General features: G+C 41.8%; 1 protein-coding gene across 4 annotated transcripts in view; it reads right to left on the reverse strand.

Annotated features, from left to right (window-relative positions):
* Nucleotides 1–2,499, reverse strand: part of ELAVL4 (ELAV like RNA binding protein 4) — a 170,292-nt gene extending 167,793 nt beyond the window's left edge. For 3 of the 4 annotated variants that reach the window (XM_008265279.4, XM_051857796.2, XM_008265278.4), the window contains exon 1: nucleotides 2,384–2,486. Coding sequence is in view for 1 of the 4 variants with exons in the window: in XM_008265276.4 (XP_008263498.1) it covers nucleotides 2,384–2,401 (18 nt within the window). In the remaining 3 variants the exon portion in view is untranslated. Of the gene's footprint in view, nucleotides 1–2,383 lie in introns of all 4 variants that reach the window. The other variant, XM_008265276.4, reaches the window with a different exon arrangement.
* Nucleotides 2,500–15,981: the final 13,482 nt, after the last annotated feature.

Consider the following 15,981-nt stretch of genomic DNA (forward strand, 5'->3'; position numbering starts at 1 on the left):
CATATATGACTTTCTATTTAATTCCCCTGTCAACTTTGCAAGGTTGGTTTTATACTCATCAGCTGGAGAAGAGAGGGAGGACCAAGAAGGTAATCGCAAAGTCACGTAAGTACTGAGTGGTGGGGTGGACTTGAACTAAGAATATCTGAATCAGAAACTCTCATGCTGAAGTATATTTTCTCTACACAAATGCTCTAAGTTTTCTGTTAACCCAAACACACACTAAGTAGAAGAAATAGAGAGGTTTCCTCCACGCTAACACACAACCTATTACAAGCCACACCCAAGTACCATATCTTAACAAGCAAGCCAAGGTTTCAGAGGCTAATACTAACAATAATTAAAGAGTATTACTTTATTACTTTTATAGAAAAATAAACCAGTCCCCAAAAGACAAATGCCATATGTTTTCCTGATCTATGGTAACTAATAGAGTACCAAAAATGTAATGTATAGGAGTGAAATGGACATTTTGAGCATCAATGATGGTTTATAGTCCTTGTCCCTTGTCTCTACTGTTGAAGAACAGTGCTTTTGTTTTCTTCTTCTTACTATTTGTTGAATTCTTTACTTAGTGTAGGGTTAATCTTGTGAGGTTAAAGTAAACTGAAAGTAGATCATTGTAAAAATGAAAAAGGAATAGGAGAGGAAGGAGAAGGAAGGGTGGGAGCGTGGGCGGGAGGGAAGGTAGGGTGAGAAGTATCACTATGTTCCTAAATCTGTATACATGAAATACATGAAATTTGCATACTTTAAATAAAATTTTAAAAATAAAGAGGACTACCCACAACTACTCTTCAACTGAAAACCTGCATGGAAAGCCCTCACACATGTCCAGCTGTAGTTAATAGGGAATGGGGAGATAATCTTCAATATAAGTGGGTAAGACACAACCTCATCAACCCCAAGGATTTTGTTAGTGCTTTAAAAAAAACCTTAAGAAATGCAGCCATCCACTTGCTCCCTATTAACCACAGTGCCCTGTGCAACCCACCCAAGACCCCCAAGGAGAGGAGCCATGCAGCACGGTGCTGTCACTTTATGAAGGAAACACAAAGGCAAACATCTGGGTTGAATCTTTTGATTCCTGTGAACATTAATTTTATTCAGTGTTTAAAGTTCAACCTACTCACATTTACAAAACACTTCACACAGACTCTTCTCTCATGAATGGAACTCCATTCACATCTCACTTAAAACATCAAACTTACTCTGAAATGACTGAGGTTAAAGCTTGTTCAGTGTCAATTTGCAAGTATTATAAAATATGAAAAAGAAGGTGCACGAATGCAGGAGAGTCATGTGAGGCAGTCTCTGCAAGGGGTTCTGCTAAAACACTGCCCTTGGGGAAGGGCTCTGGATAGGTTTGCAGGAACCCACAGAGCTCAGGACAAACTGTGCTGCGCAGGCGGGCATTTAATTCTCCAGTAAGAAGATTTTATTGAGAATTATCATCCTTGAGCGCTATCGGCTAACAGCTTGGGAATCAACGTGACTCATTTCCCCCCAAACCTGGAGCTGTTGTCTAGCAGTAACTCCCCCAGGTTTGCCTGTGGTCTCCACAAGTCCCTGAACATATGCTGGGGGAGGGGAGGTTCTCTCTCTTTAGAAAAGAATTAGTCTCCAGCAGGCTCCAGACTACAGGATATGTTTACCGAATGACAACCCCAGCTTAGAGAGACAACAATTACAACACACAAATACACCCTACCCAACACCTGAGCCTTTCTCCTCAGCTACACAACAGCACTGTTGAATGCAAAGTCAGCGCCTCTCAGAGTCATCTAGAAATCTCCCAAGTCCACAGCGGGCTGTAATAGGGGCCGGCAGCGTGGGTGCTGTCCTGCCTGAGTGACAATTAGCGAGAGTCAAACAGACACACGGACCCCAGGGGATCCGCGTCCGAGAGCCCGCACCCTGGGGGTCCGCTCGCCCGAAGCCGCCCGGACTTCCAGGCGCCACCAGTCGGTCCAGCAAGGCCAGCACCCCGAGGACCGCTCGGGAAAGGCGCAGAGGGGAGTGGCGCGGGGTCGCCGCTTCTCGGCACTGCCGCTGCGCCCCTCGCGGGGAGGGGACGCGCGCCGACCCAAGTTTCAGTTGCCTTTCTAGGGGCGCGGGAAGTCTCGGGAGGCCGGCGGGGGGTGTGACCGGAGAACCCTGAAGCGGCAGAGCTGCCAGATGGGCGGCGGAGGGGGTGGCCAGGAGCCCCCGGGGCAGCTCCCTCCTACAGGGGCCCTGCTCTCCCTGGGAGTCTGGGTGGCAGGGCTAGGCGCAGGCAGAAGCCAGTTGCGGCCACGTGGCCGCCGGCTGCCCGCTGCCGGCGCCCGTGACAGCGAGTGGGCGGGGCGTCGGGGGCGTGCGGCGGGCGCCGAGGCGCAGCTACCTGGTTCTTGAGGCGCATCTTCCCGGCGACGCGGTCGGACCTGAGGCAGCGGAGGCTGGGCGGGGCGCGGCGCGGCGGAGCGCGGCGCGGCGCGGTGCGGCGCGGCGCGCGGGAGGACGTGGGCGAGTCGCACGGCACTCGCTCGCCCGCGCCGCACCGCCGCCCTGCCAGCCCTGCCGCCGCCTCCAGGGGGCGCCGCGCGCGTAGCCAGCGGCCCGACCTACGCGAGTCGGGTTCCGGCGGTGGCCCTAGCCTCCTGGCTGGCTTGGTCTTCAGGGCATACTCAAAAAGTTGAATGAGTAAGTGTCTTTCCTTCAATACTGCTGGCTGTGCTGTGCTTAAATTTTAAGTGAGGTAGTTTGTTTGCAACTCAAGTCCGCCGACACCATTTGGACCAACGTTAGTGGGAAAACATTGTACTCGGCCTAGAGGGGTTAAGAACAGAACCAGTTGGGGGCCCTTTGACTGAATCTTACCCTTTGAAGGGTATTAAGAAGGTGATCTGTCTTCCGCGGGGAATGTAGAGACCTTAAGGAGATCCTGGTGTCTAAGATATGTCCTATGTAAATGGAGAAATGAAGACAAGGACAGACATCAGTAAGCGCCAAACGAAATGACCAGACTTTTTTGTACGCTGTGGTTTCTGCTAAAAATGTTAATGGCCCGAGTGACTTGGGAGAGTCCTGTAGTTGCTGAAGTCTCCTAAACTACACCAGACATTTGAATAATACAGTATTAGGCCTGTGCTGGATAATGAAATGATTCTTAAAATTGAAAAAGTAGCTTCTTTAGTATTTCCAGATCTTTGTATGTTTTCCTTGACTGCCCAAAGCTCAGAAATTCACAGTTGGATCGCTGAGAATGTCCACTATTGCCTGAAGAAAATCAGCTTGATTCAAAATATAGGAAATTGAGGTATAAGTGTAAATTACTGGGTTAAAGTAAGCTTAGGATCAAGTGTTAAAATGGGAATACTAAGGAAATCATATTATTCCATGTCTCATGATAGGTCAAAGCCCTGAGGTCCAGAAAAGACCTTCCTAGATCACAAGGGATTCAGGAGGAAAAACTGTAATAGTTCTCCTGACTCCTGGCCTATTCCTTCACTTCACAGTTCTCAGCATTCCGAAGTTTTCCTTGTTTTTAGGACTTGAATGAGATTCAGGACTTCAAACACACCCAAAGAAAGGAAACAGGAGGCCTAAGTGGTAAAAGGAATTGGGATGATAAATGGGACGTTTGATGTTGATTTCATTACACTAACAGCTATTAGTTACTGATACTATGTGTAAAGCACTGTACACTTTCCATAGACTATCTCATTCAATCCAAATTTTCATTCTTAGTGTAGCCTTAAAATTGGACAATAACTGAGGGCCACAAAAGCTGTTTTTCTTCCATCTCCTTTGACTATGTTATACCAAAGAGTTTTGTTCCTGAGCAGATGGGGATGTACCAACCCAAAATTCTGCTAGCTGATACCCTTTGACCTAAGAGTTTCACTTTTATGAATTTATCTTAAGGAAATGATCACTAGCATGTTCAAAGATTTGTTTTCAAGATGGTATACTGTAGCATTATTTGCAATATGGAAAAGATAGTTAGTAGTCAATAAAGTGGACTGATCATACAGTGGAATGTTCTGAGGACATGAAGGATGACAACTGTCAATGAATATTTCTCAAAATGTAGAGATGTTAACCATATATTTCAAAGTGAATAAAGCAGGTCACAGAATTGTATGCACAAAATGATTCTGTCTGTGAAAAGGTAACTGGTTATTTTGGAAGGTAGAATTATAAATGATTTTTGTTTTTCCCTCTTTTAGTTATTTGTAATAGTAAATTTTTATTATTTTGGAATTAAAAGATTCATTCTAATGTATCATTGTCTCTGACTATTATCAAAATAACAACAATGAGAAAAGCACTGTGCAAGGGCTAATACAAAATTTGATGCAGTTTAGCAAAATTAAAGAAACGAAGCCTTAACCACTGTCTTTAGAGTATGTAGTTTCAAATCTTAGCTCTACGCTCTTTTAAGATATGTTACCTTGAATATTTTTACTTTGTCTTTCTAAAACCTAGCAACAGTAATACAATAATAGTAAATGTGTATTAAGATTTTGCTTTGGGGGCTGGCATTGTGGCACAGTGGGTTAAGCTGCTGCTTGTAATGCCTGCATCTCACATCAGAGTGCCTGCTCAGGAAGCTGCTACTCTGATTCCAATCCAGCTCCTTGCTAAAGTGCCTGTGAAAGCAGCAGAGGCTGGCCCAAGTGGGAGACCCAAAGGTAGTTCCAGGTTCCTAGCTTCGCTCTTGCCTAACCCCAGCTGTCGGGGCATTTGGGGAATGAATAGGCAGTTGTAAGATCTGTGTCTGCTTATCTGTTACTCTTCCTTTCAAATAAATAAATACATCTTTAAAAAAAAGTTTACTTTATGCAAGACACTTTACTAAGCACCTTGTACTGTCTCAGCCCCATGTGAACTCATGAGGAAACTAAACCTTAAATAGGAATGTTAAATAACTTGCCTAAGTTTTCACAGCTAGAAAATGCATCATGGTGTAATTGTAAGGGTTAAATGTAAAGGGAATATTTTAAGCACTTAACTTAATACACTTCTAGATATAAAGTATACAAGACCTTGATACAAGTTGCTGTTTGTAATGATTTAGATGCAAGCTTTGTAGTAAATTCTGTTCTTTATAACCATCTTATTACTCAGATCATCTCTCTGGGGACTCTATTATGGCTACTTTGTGTGGTGGATAGTAGCAAAGTCTCTAGAGCTGGTCTTGGTTTGAATCCGAACTCTACCACCTTACAGCTCTGTGATTTTGGGTCATCTCTTTGTGACTCCATTTTCTCATCAGTACAATGGGCATAATATTAGAACTGACCTCATGGGGGCTTGTTCTCAAGATCAAGTGAGTTACACAGAATAGCTTTTGGTATACCTGGATTTATTTTTTAAAGATCACGTGTTTCACAAATTTTAGTTCTTTATCATATTTAATGTTAAGTATGTTTTCCTTGTATTGATAATTCTTGTTTAATACCAAAGTTTATGTCAGACCTCATAGTGGAAAGTTGTTTTCATTTAAAAGAAACCCAGATAATATATTAGTAAAAGAGTTAAATTCTGGCACAAGACATTTAAAGATTACTAATTCTTTCAGTTCAAACTTTTCCAAAACCAATTCTGTTGTGAATTTTTCAAAATGAAGAATCTGGCATATACAAGACTTTGTCATACATTTTGCTTATTATGTTCTATATCTGCATATAAAATCTTTCAAAAACAATTGAAAAACTGCACATACATGGATACTAAAAAGAATACATCTCCAATTTTAGCATTTTGTCTACATTATTAGTATTTTAGAAATATGAAAAGTCTAGGAATCAAATATATTAAGCTAATACCACTTATGAATTTCATCAAAAACAAAATCATCAGCTGGAAATATCTCTTAGATAAAATCAGATATACAACATGTGACAGTTTACATTTATACATAATTACTAGTTTTATCAACATAATATTAACTATCTTAAAATAAACATTTTAAAATTATGTTAAAATCTCCAAAGTATAATGTTAACATATTTTTTCTAATACTAATCAGAAAAAAGAAACCATGTTGATTTCACAATTTACAGTTTTATAATTACTAATCATATTGTGACCCTAGAATAGTCAACTTCATATAACAAAGCAATCAATAAGAGCATGGAAACTTACTTTCGTAAGGGCAGTGTTATTTTTCTCTAAAAGTTCCAGATCTTCACACAAAGGCATTACAAGCTCATTGTGCAGGTTAATTATAAAGGCACCTGTGCTTCTTTGTTTGGTTGGCCCAACCTGAGGATTTGATTTGTCATACACACTCCCTCCCCCCTCCCTGTCCCGCCCTATTTCTCTTTTAATGAGAACAACTTAACAATAGGGTCCATATAACCTCCAGGGCTCAAATAATGAATGGTAAGCAACAACGGTATTAGTTATGATTGGAAGAACTTGTTGCTGAATCGTCATGTAAGGGGCTAAAATTCAGGTTAATAAGCATTAACTTGACAGGTAACTCCATTTTAAAACATAGGAGAGGTTTCAAAGCATGAGATTACCCCATCCCCACACCCTGCTTCTCCCTGGGGAGCCAATATGGTGTTAGATGGAGTCAGATGGTCCCACTTCTGTTATTCAGGAGCCCTGTGAGCTTTGGCAAGTTCATCTGTCTGAGTCTGTTTCTGTATAATAGAGATAACAGTCTTATCTCATAGGTCATTATGAAGCTGACAATTTTTAACGTTAATATAAAATGTGTTATGTGACCACTTATGCAAATTGTTTCTCTTTCCCTTATTGCTACATGGGCACATTCAGAATAGGCTTTACACTGTACACCTATAGACAAATAGGCATGTGTCAAGTTATGGATATTTGAGGAATTTAGGAATCTGATTTAAGGAATACCATGCATCTACTGCTTCATTATCAACATCTCCTGAAAGGAAATCAAGGAATCTCATTCATTTAGGAAGTGTTCATTGAGAACTCACTAGGTCTAGGCCCCATGCTAACCACTGGCATTAGAACTACCCTCTGTTCTCTAGAAGATCACGGCCTGAGGGAATAGTAAGCTAGGCAACAGACAGGGAGAATACCATGTAATAAATACTAAAATAAAAGGAAGGACAAAGGACTTCCAGAGAGCCAGAAAAGAGGTATGGGGGGTGGGGGGGGGCGGGCAGGAACAGTATCCTGGGAGAGTCCTGGGGGAAGAAATGATTCTAGGATTGAGTTTTTTTTTTTTTTTTAGATTTATTTTTATTTATTTGAAAGTCATAGTTACACAGAGAGAGGAGAGAGAGAGAGAGAGAGAGAGAGGTCATCCATCCGATGGTTCACTCCCCAGATGGCCGCAAAGACCGGAGCTGGGCCGATCTGAAGACAGGAGCCAGGAGCTTCTTCTGGGTCTCCTACGTGGGTGCAGGGGCCCAAGGACTTGGGCCATTTTCTACTGTTTTCCTAGGCCATAGCAGAGAGCTGGATAGGAAGTGGAGCAGCCAGGACTCGAACTGGCGCCCATATGGATGCCGGCGCTTCAGGCCAGGGCGTTAACCCACTGCACCAAAGTGCCAGCCCCTAGGATTGGGCTTTAAGAATCAAGAGTTAGAAAGACTGAATATCAAAGCTTGACAGAAGTGCCATTTTAAAAAGACTTGTTCTAGGCCGGCGCTGCGGCTCACTAGGCTAATCCTCCACCTAGCGGCGCTGGCACACCAGGTTCTAGTCCCGGTTGGGGCGCCGGATTCTGTCCCGGTGGCCCCTCTTCCAGGCCAGCTCTCTGCTGAGGCCCGGGAAGGCAGTGGAGGATGGCCCAAGTCCTTGGGCCCTGCACCCCATGGGAGACCAGGAGAAGCACCTGGCTCCTGCCATCGGATCAGCGAGGTGCGCCGGCCACAGCGCGCCAGCCATGGCGGCCATTGGAGGGTGAACCAACGGCAAAGGAAGACCTTTCTCTCTGTCTCTCTCTCTCACTATCCACTCTGCCTGTCCAAAAAAAAAAAAAAAAAAAAAAAAAAAATACAGAAAGAAAGAAAAAGACATGTTCTATGTAGCTGTGAAGTAAGTGGTGTTATTCCACTGTCAGAGTGTGGCTGTATTGTAATTTCTTTGATTGTTATGGATACAACACAATTTGTGCATTCTCTAATGTTTCATCACGTGAAGTTTGTCGGGGGGCGGGGAGAATGAATGAATGCTGCTTTCAAGTAAATTGGTGAGCATGTGTTCAGAAGCATTTGATTAGAGCCTTTGCTCTAACAGTTTTAACAATTCTTAGGTGTTCCTGATAGTTGCAGTTTGCACATAATAGATTAGATAATTAATCACTTAGTAGTAGAAAATATTGGGCCAAGTATGATTTGTAGGGAATAAGAAAAAGAGTACACAGTCTCCATGTCACTTTTGGTGCTGAAAGTACCTTAGGGACTGAGAAAAGTCAGATCTGCACAAGTTCACAGAACTTGGAAGGAATAGATCCAGAAATAGAATCTGGCTGGCAGTGCCTGCCATTTACTAGACCTTTTCAGTGTGCAATGTGATTACTAAAATCCAAGTGCTCGTCCTCCTTACTGGCATTCTAATCTAATATTTATCCCTTGAATCCTTTTAAAATGGAGCATGAAATAAGTACTTTTAAAGATTTATTTGAAAGGCAGAGTGACAGAGAGAGGGACAGGGGAATGGGGAGGAGGAGGAGAGGGAGAGAAAGGGAAAAGGGGGAAAGGGGAGAAAGGGAGAGAGAGACTCCATTCACTGGTTCTCTCCCTAAATAGACACAGTGGCCTGGGCTGGGCCAGGATGAAGCCAGGAACCTGGAATTCTGCCCAGGTCTCCCAGGTGAGAGAGCAGGAACACAAGTACTTAGGCCATCATCTGCTGCACATTAGCAGAGGACTGTATCAGGAGAAGAGCTGCCGGGACTCTTACTGGCACTCCAGATATGGGTTGCCTGTGTCAATAAGCAGCAGCCACTGTGCCACAATGCCAGCCCCAGGAATAAATGCATTTGAAAAGTAACTATTGGGGCCGGCGTTGTGGTGTGGTGGGTAAAGCCCTTGCCTGCAGCACCAGCATCCCATATGGATGCCTGTTCAGTCCTGGCTGCTCTGCTTCCTATCCAGCTCCCTGCTAATGTGCCTGAGAAAACAGCAGAAAATGGCCCAAGTGTTGGGGCCCCTGCACCCATGTGGGAGACTGGGAAAAGGATTCTGGCTTCTGGCTTTGGTATAGCCCAGCCCTGGCTGTTGTGGCCATTTGGGAGTGAACCAGCAGATAAAAGATTCTCTCTCTTTCTCTCTCTCTGGAACTTTTTCAAATAAATAAATGAGATCTTTTTTTAAAAAAGTAAGTATTGTTACATGGATAACAGTGAAAGAAGAAATATTCACAGAGAATTTGTTTCATTAGCTGGACAATATATTTCTTTCACAGATAACTTTAATATATATCTTTCATATTTTGTTCTTAATATTTTTCTCTAGGAGTGTGATTTAATTCAGTTCAATTTGGCAAATAGTTGAGTCCTTGTGATAAGCAAAGTGCAACTTTCTTTGCCATTGCAATCTCTTTGGATGGCAGGCTTCATTCTCATGAATATGCCTTAGGGAAGAGGACAAAGTTGAGAGTCAAATAGGTATAAGCTAAAATATTTGCTTCACAATGGTCTTGAGGAAGTTACCTGCTTCTTTAATTTGTAAAATGAGAGTGTGAATTAAACCTATATACAAAAGGGTTGTTTTGTGGATTAAATGAACTGAACTCAACAATGTAATCCATTTTATTGATGGCCGTTTGGTCTATAGATTACTCATATTCATTAAATTGAGCTGTATTCTGTTGAAGGTCAATTATTGTCATGTGGGGTAGATGGTGTTTTCTAAACATGGCCACAACAATATCTTCTTATCTGCAATGTGGCCTTGCAGCCCTCTTACCAAGAGGGGAATCTTATCCCTTGACTCTTGGTCACTCTTAGTGACTCTGGGTCATGCTGTCTACTGTCCCTTCCTTCCAGCTGACAGGAATGCAGATACCATTGTGAGAGCTGACATGAAAGTTGGCAGGACAACAAAACAGGCTCTGAAACCTTGATAACTACATGTGTTGTCGTAATAGTCATGGATTACATAGCCTGATTTTTGCATGACAGAGCAATAAACTTCTCCCTCTCACAGCAATGGAACCAATATCCTAACCAACATGATTAGAGACATTATAATGAATCTGAAATGCCTGGCATAAAGAAGATGATCAATAGTAAATAGCTGGCACACTTTAAACACCAACACCTCTACTGCCCTTCACCCAAGGATATACGCCCACTTTTCTGGGTGATTTTTGTACCTGACTTGTTGATTTCTCTACCACACAGCCTTCCTTCTATCTCTGCTGTCTGGACCATCAACAGTCAACAATAACCTTTTTAATCACTTATTCCCATTAATTCTTGAACTCCTCATCTTCAGTGGCTCTCTTTCCCTCCATTTCAGTCATCCAGTTTGAAGGGGAGAGAGGAGAAGGAGAGGGAGAGGGCTTCATCATGTCATTAAATGGCCATACCTGTAAGCTTTAGGATTCTGTCATTTTGCTCTGTGATTCCCGCTTTTTCCCTTGTCACTACTCTCTCATTGCTGCTGGTACAGTTTTAATTCTCATCATGTTTTCCATTGCTATGTCCTATCCTGTGTGCCTAGTTGGCACGATATTCTGACTGACATTTCCTTTTAAGTGAAAATGTGGTTGGTATTTTCCTTGCAACCTAGAATTTCACTCTACTGTCTTGATTTTGTGAGATTCTACCTAATCAGTCCTAGCCCCAGCTGTTCCAAGTAGGCCTCCTCTGGATTTCCATAGCCCATGTGCAGTCTTCTATCACAACTGATGTCACTCTGATTTGTCAACTTCAATTTGTCTGTTTCCTCAATAGACCGTGAGGTTTTTGAGGTTGAAGATTGACTTAATCGTCTATGCAACTGCAATTCCCAGCAAAGAGCACATCTACTAGTTGGAATGTCTCATTGTTTACTGCCTCCATGCCTTTGCTTTTGCCATTGCTTCTTGGGAATCAATTCTCTCTCTCTCTCTCTCTCTCTCTCTCTCTCTCACACACACACAAGCAGTATATTGCCCCCCCCCCCCTTTTTTGACAGGCAGAGTGGACAGTGAGAGAGAGAGAGAGAAAGGTCTTCCTTTGCCGTTGGTTCGCCCTCCAATGGCTGCCACTGCGGCCGGCGCACCTCGCTGATCCGATGGCAGGAGCCAGGTACTTATCCTGGTCTCCCATGGGGTGCAGGGCCCAAGCACCTGGGCCATCCTCCACTGCACTCCCTGGCCTCAGCAGAGAGCTGGCCTGGAAGAGGGGCAACCGGGACAGAATCCGGCGCCCCAACCGGGACTAGAACCTGGTGTGCCAGCGCCGCTAGGTGGAGGATTAGCCTAGTGATCAGTGGCGCTGGCCTACTGCCCCCTTTTAAAATTAGACAAATCCTGTAAGTCTCAACTCAGATATCACCTCCAAGAAATTTTTCCTGATATAACACATTGCAAGCTCCAAAGCATTTCATTAATATTTTTTGCAGGTATTTTGGTTTTACAGTCAACTTAATTATTGAGCACCTACTATCTTCCCAGAAATCTACTGCCTCCTTCACTGATATTATTCACTCCTCATAAATCCCCAATATTCCTGATTTTATAGGTAAGAAAACCAAGATCTAAAAGGTTAAGTTACCAAAATCATGCAACTAGAAAATGACTTGCAGGTCAGGTCAGAGCTCATGCTCAGCTGTGTTGCTTCATAGGTGCTTTGAGTTTTTGTTCCTTTTACAAATGTCTTGACCCTCTGTGTAAGTTCTTGGTGGTCTAGGGCTGTGTCTCTCATTTACATGTCTCCTCTATCATGTAGCCCAGCCTATTCTACATAATGGTTTCAACAAAATAAGCAGAAAATAAAATACCGACTCAGGGACTCTCAGAAAACACCTATGAGGCAGCCTTTGTATCCATCCCTCCCCTCCCGCTTCCCTCTCACTGACTCAAGGGACCTGGCTGCCATTGGGGCTTACAAGGGACCCTTGCAGGAGCAGGTGCTAATTCAAACAACCTCATTAGCAATCTGTGGGGCTGCTGTACTAATTAAAGTGAGACTTTAACTATATCCAGTTCCACAAATCAACAGCTTCCATTTTTAACCCATACTGTAGGATCTGCAGAAGGAGTAGATGCATATCTGGTTCTCGCATGCCATCTTATTCCTTCCCAGTGTTCCCAAGGAAAGGAAACTGTCAAAAGAAAGACAATACAACAGTGAAATTGTGATTTATAGATCACAGTTAATCTTATTGATCTGTTCTTTGGCTATGTAAACATTTAAAATTCTTATCAAGTACCCGGTAAAAATAATAGAATTAAAAAAGGAAGGAAGGACCAACATGGGAAGCAGTCCACACTGCAGACTCCTAGAATGACTTTCACAGTAAATAACACTCTGACCTCAGAATCAACCCACAAGGCTTCCTGGTCGGGCTGAAAGGCCTGCAAGAGCATCTCAGGCATGGAAAGACAAGACTCTATGGAAAAAAAAAGTCCTACACGGAGGATCTTTGTGAGACCTCAGAGGAAAGGAAGGGTCATCAAAGAAGGAGACACTCTTCTCTGAAGGTAGAAGAGAATATCCTGTTTGTTTATGGCCGTGTCCAAATAATGACGGAGTCTATGGTCACAAAAGGCCTCCATAGCCCTGACAGCCTATGACAAGAGCATTGGATGATCACTGACATCATAAAAAAGAGTGTTAATTGTTAAAGGGACAACAGTAGTCATTGTGCACTTGCTCCCCAGGTAGGACCGCTGTCCCTATTGAATTGCAGTATGAGAATCGACTGCAAATTCTCTCCCCAAACTGTACTCTATATGTTGTGTGTGGGTGTGGGGACAAATTGTTGAAGTCTATGATTAGCATAGAGTTGGTCCTCTGTATATAAAGTCATACTAAAAATGATCCATAATGAAGAAGGAGATGGGCGAGGGAATGGGAGGTGGGATGGGAGTGGGGTGGGGGCCATAGAGGAAAGAACCACTGTATTCCTAAAGTTGTATCTATGTAAAAATGCATTCATTAAATGAAAAAAAAAAACAAAAATAATTTAAAATTTTTAAATCAACACAAATCTAAAACTTAAAAAAATAACCAAACAGCCATTGACTGTGACAAAATAACCTCCTTTCCCCAGCTGTGTTCTCATGATGCCTCCATAATTCCAAAACATTTCTTCCTTCCTAAATATCATTTTTTGTCCCAGGAAGAGAGGCCTAGGTGCCATAAGGTAAGGTCAGTTTGGTTTTATTTAGTGTCTATTTCCCCCATTATTTAATTATTTCTTGGGAACACAACTCTTAGGAGAACTAGGAATAGTGAATAATTGTTGAATGAATAAATAATCTAGCACAGTATTATTTAAATCTTTTAAAATTATGAGCAAAAGTAAAAATTTAGTTTATATTTTCTGCCTCTTTCTCTTACTGAAACCAAAATTTTATGAAACAATATTTTCCCTAATTATCTCCAAGGCACTCTGATGTTTTCTGGTCAAACCTACACTATCCTATTATTTAATTTCTTTTGAATATTGGTTGTGACCAATAAGTTTATAAATGACAAAACTAAGGAGTTCCAAACCTAATCAGAATAGGTCTATAAACTATACTATTTTTAAGCATAGGTTATTGTATGTATCATAACCATGCTGTTTACTATTTTCAAGTGTTAAATGAGGGCATAATTTAAAAATAAATGTATTTTTTTAACTTTTATTTAATGAATATAAATTTCCAAAGTACGACTTATGGATTACAATGGCTTCCCCCCCATATCGTCTCTCCCACCCTCATCCCTCCCCTTTCCCACTCCCTCTCCCCTTCCATTCACATGAGGATTCATTTTCGATTCTCTTTATATACAGAAGATCAGTTTAGCATACATTAAGTAAAGATTTCAACAGTTTGCTCCCACACAAACATAAAGTGAAAAATAATAGATGATTTTTTAAATGATGATAAAATCAGATCAGACCTATTGTCATGTTTAATCCCAGTGAGAGTCAAGTTGGGAATTGATAATCTCTTCTCTTTTTTTTTTTTTTTTTTTTTTTACAGATGATCAGTTTAGTATACATTAAGTAAAGATTTCAACAGTTTGCACCCCCATAGAAACACAAAGTGAAATATACTGTTTGAGTACTCATCATAGCATTAAGTCTCAATGTGCAGCACATTAAGGACAGAAATCCTACATGAGGAGTAAGTGCACAGTGACTCCTGTTGTTGACTTTACAAATTGACACTCCTGTAAAAATAAATGTATTAACTCTTCTCTGTAGGGTCTCATAGTATTTAAAGTTTGCCTCTATGAGTTGGATATAACATGAAAGTTTGGGATCATAAATGAATCATTCTTGTTAATGAGGGTTTCCCAAAACATATGTATTTATTCTTCTCTAGGCCGTCAAGTAATAATAATATTTGTTAACTTTCAGGCACTATTCTTCTATTATTTTATGTGTTTATCCTCAGTGAATCCTCACAAAAACATTTGTAGGTAAGATCTATTGTTACTCCTATTTTATAGGGGAGAAAACTGAGGCACAGAAAAACTTACACTATTGAAAAACAGCAGAGCCAATATTTGATCTCAGGTACCCTGTATGGGTATGTGCATCAGAACTTGGTTAACTTGATTGCTACTTTCAAATCTGTCCTCTGTCTCCTACTAATTGTGGAATCTTGAGGAAGTTACTTAACATCTCTATATCTATGTTTTCTAACTATAAAAAGAAGCTGTGATAATAATAATAGTTGTTATCTCAAAGATTTGTTGGGAAGATTAATACAGTTTATGTATGATATTTAGAACAATGCTTGGCAAGTTGAAAGCATTTGTTCAATGTTTACTCTTTTTTAAAAAAAAAGATTTATTTATTTATTTGAAAGTCAGAGTTACACAGAGAGCGAAGGAGAGGCAGAGAGAGAGAGAGAGAGGTCTTCCATCTGATGGTTCACTTCCCAGATGGCCTCAATGACCGGAGCTGGGCCGATCTGAAGACAAGAGCCAGGAGCTTCTTCCGGCTTTCCCACGTGGGTGCAGGGACCCAAGGACTTGGGCCATCTTCACTGCTTTCCCAGGCCATAACAGAGAGCTGGGTCTCGAACTGGTGCCCATACAGGATGCTGGCACTGCAGGTGGTGGCTTTACCCATTACGCCATAGTCCTGGCCCCCAGTGTTTACTCTTATATTATGGCTTTTAAATCTGTACCCTAAGCAACTGTACTACACAACTTTTATCATTCATCTGTGTGTTTGCCACAGAGAGAGAAACATTTCAGCTAGAAGGACTCCACTTGGTCATTTTACAGATTGCAACGATCTGAAGAGGGGAAAGGACTTGTCCGGAGGTATATGGCAGAGAGGAGACTGAACTTGAGTATCTGTTTTTTCCCAAGTGCCTTTGCTGTCACCCTGCCTTGCTCTCCCTGTGTATTTATTTTCACAGTTTCTTTTGAATGCAGCTGTCCTGTGCACTCCATGTTGTCCATGTTGTTGTGTTGCTGGTCCTGGACATTGGAGAAATTCTCTTACTCAACATGTTGTAACATAAGCATCCTGCTTTTTCTGCATGTTCTTTGCAGATATTCAGTATTTTATTACAACATAGGAGAGTCAGAAAATATGAAGTTTGGAAGGAAGGTAGGCCTGTGAATTCTGGCTGTATCACTAATCTCCCTGTGCCTACATCAAATGTTCTGGTTCTTCCCTCATCCCCTCCTTAGCCTGCTGCCATGGCCTCTTCAGGATTTCCTGCATCTTCTCTCACCCCTGTAATCTTTTCTTACAGCAGCCTAAGCATTTTTAAATATATGATTATTTCACTGCTCAAAACCTATCAGTGTGTTTTCTTTCTCTCTTTCTTTCTTTCTTTCTTTCTTTCTTTCTTTCTTTCTTTCTTTCTTTCTTTCTTTCTTTCTTT

Source organism: Oryctolagus cuniculus, chromosome 7, assembly GCF_964237555.1.
Source record: "Oryctolagus cuniculus chromosome 7, mOryCun1.1, whole genome shotgun sequence".
In the NCBI taxonomy this organism is placed as follows: Eukaryota; Metazoa; Chordata; class Mammalia; order Lagomorpha; family Leporidae; genus Oryctolagus; species Oryctolagus cuniculus.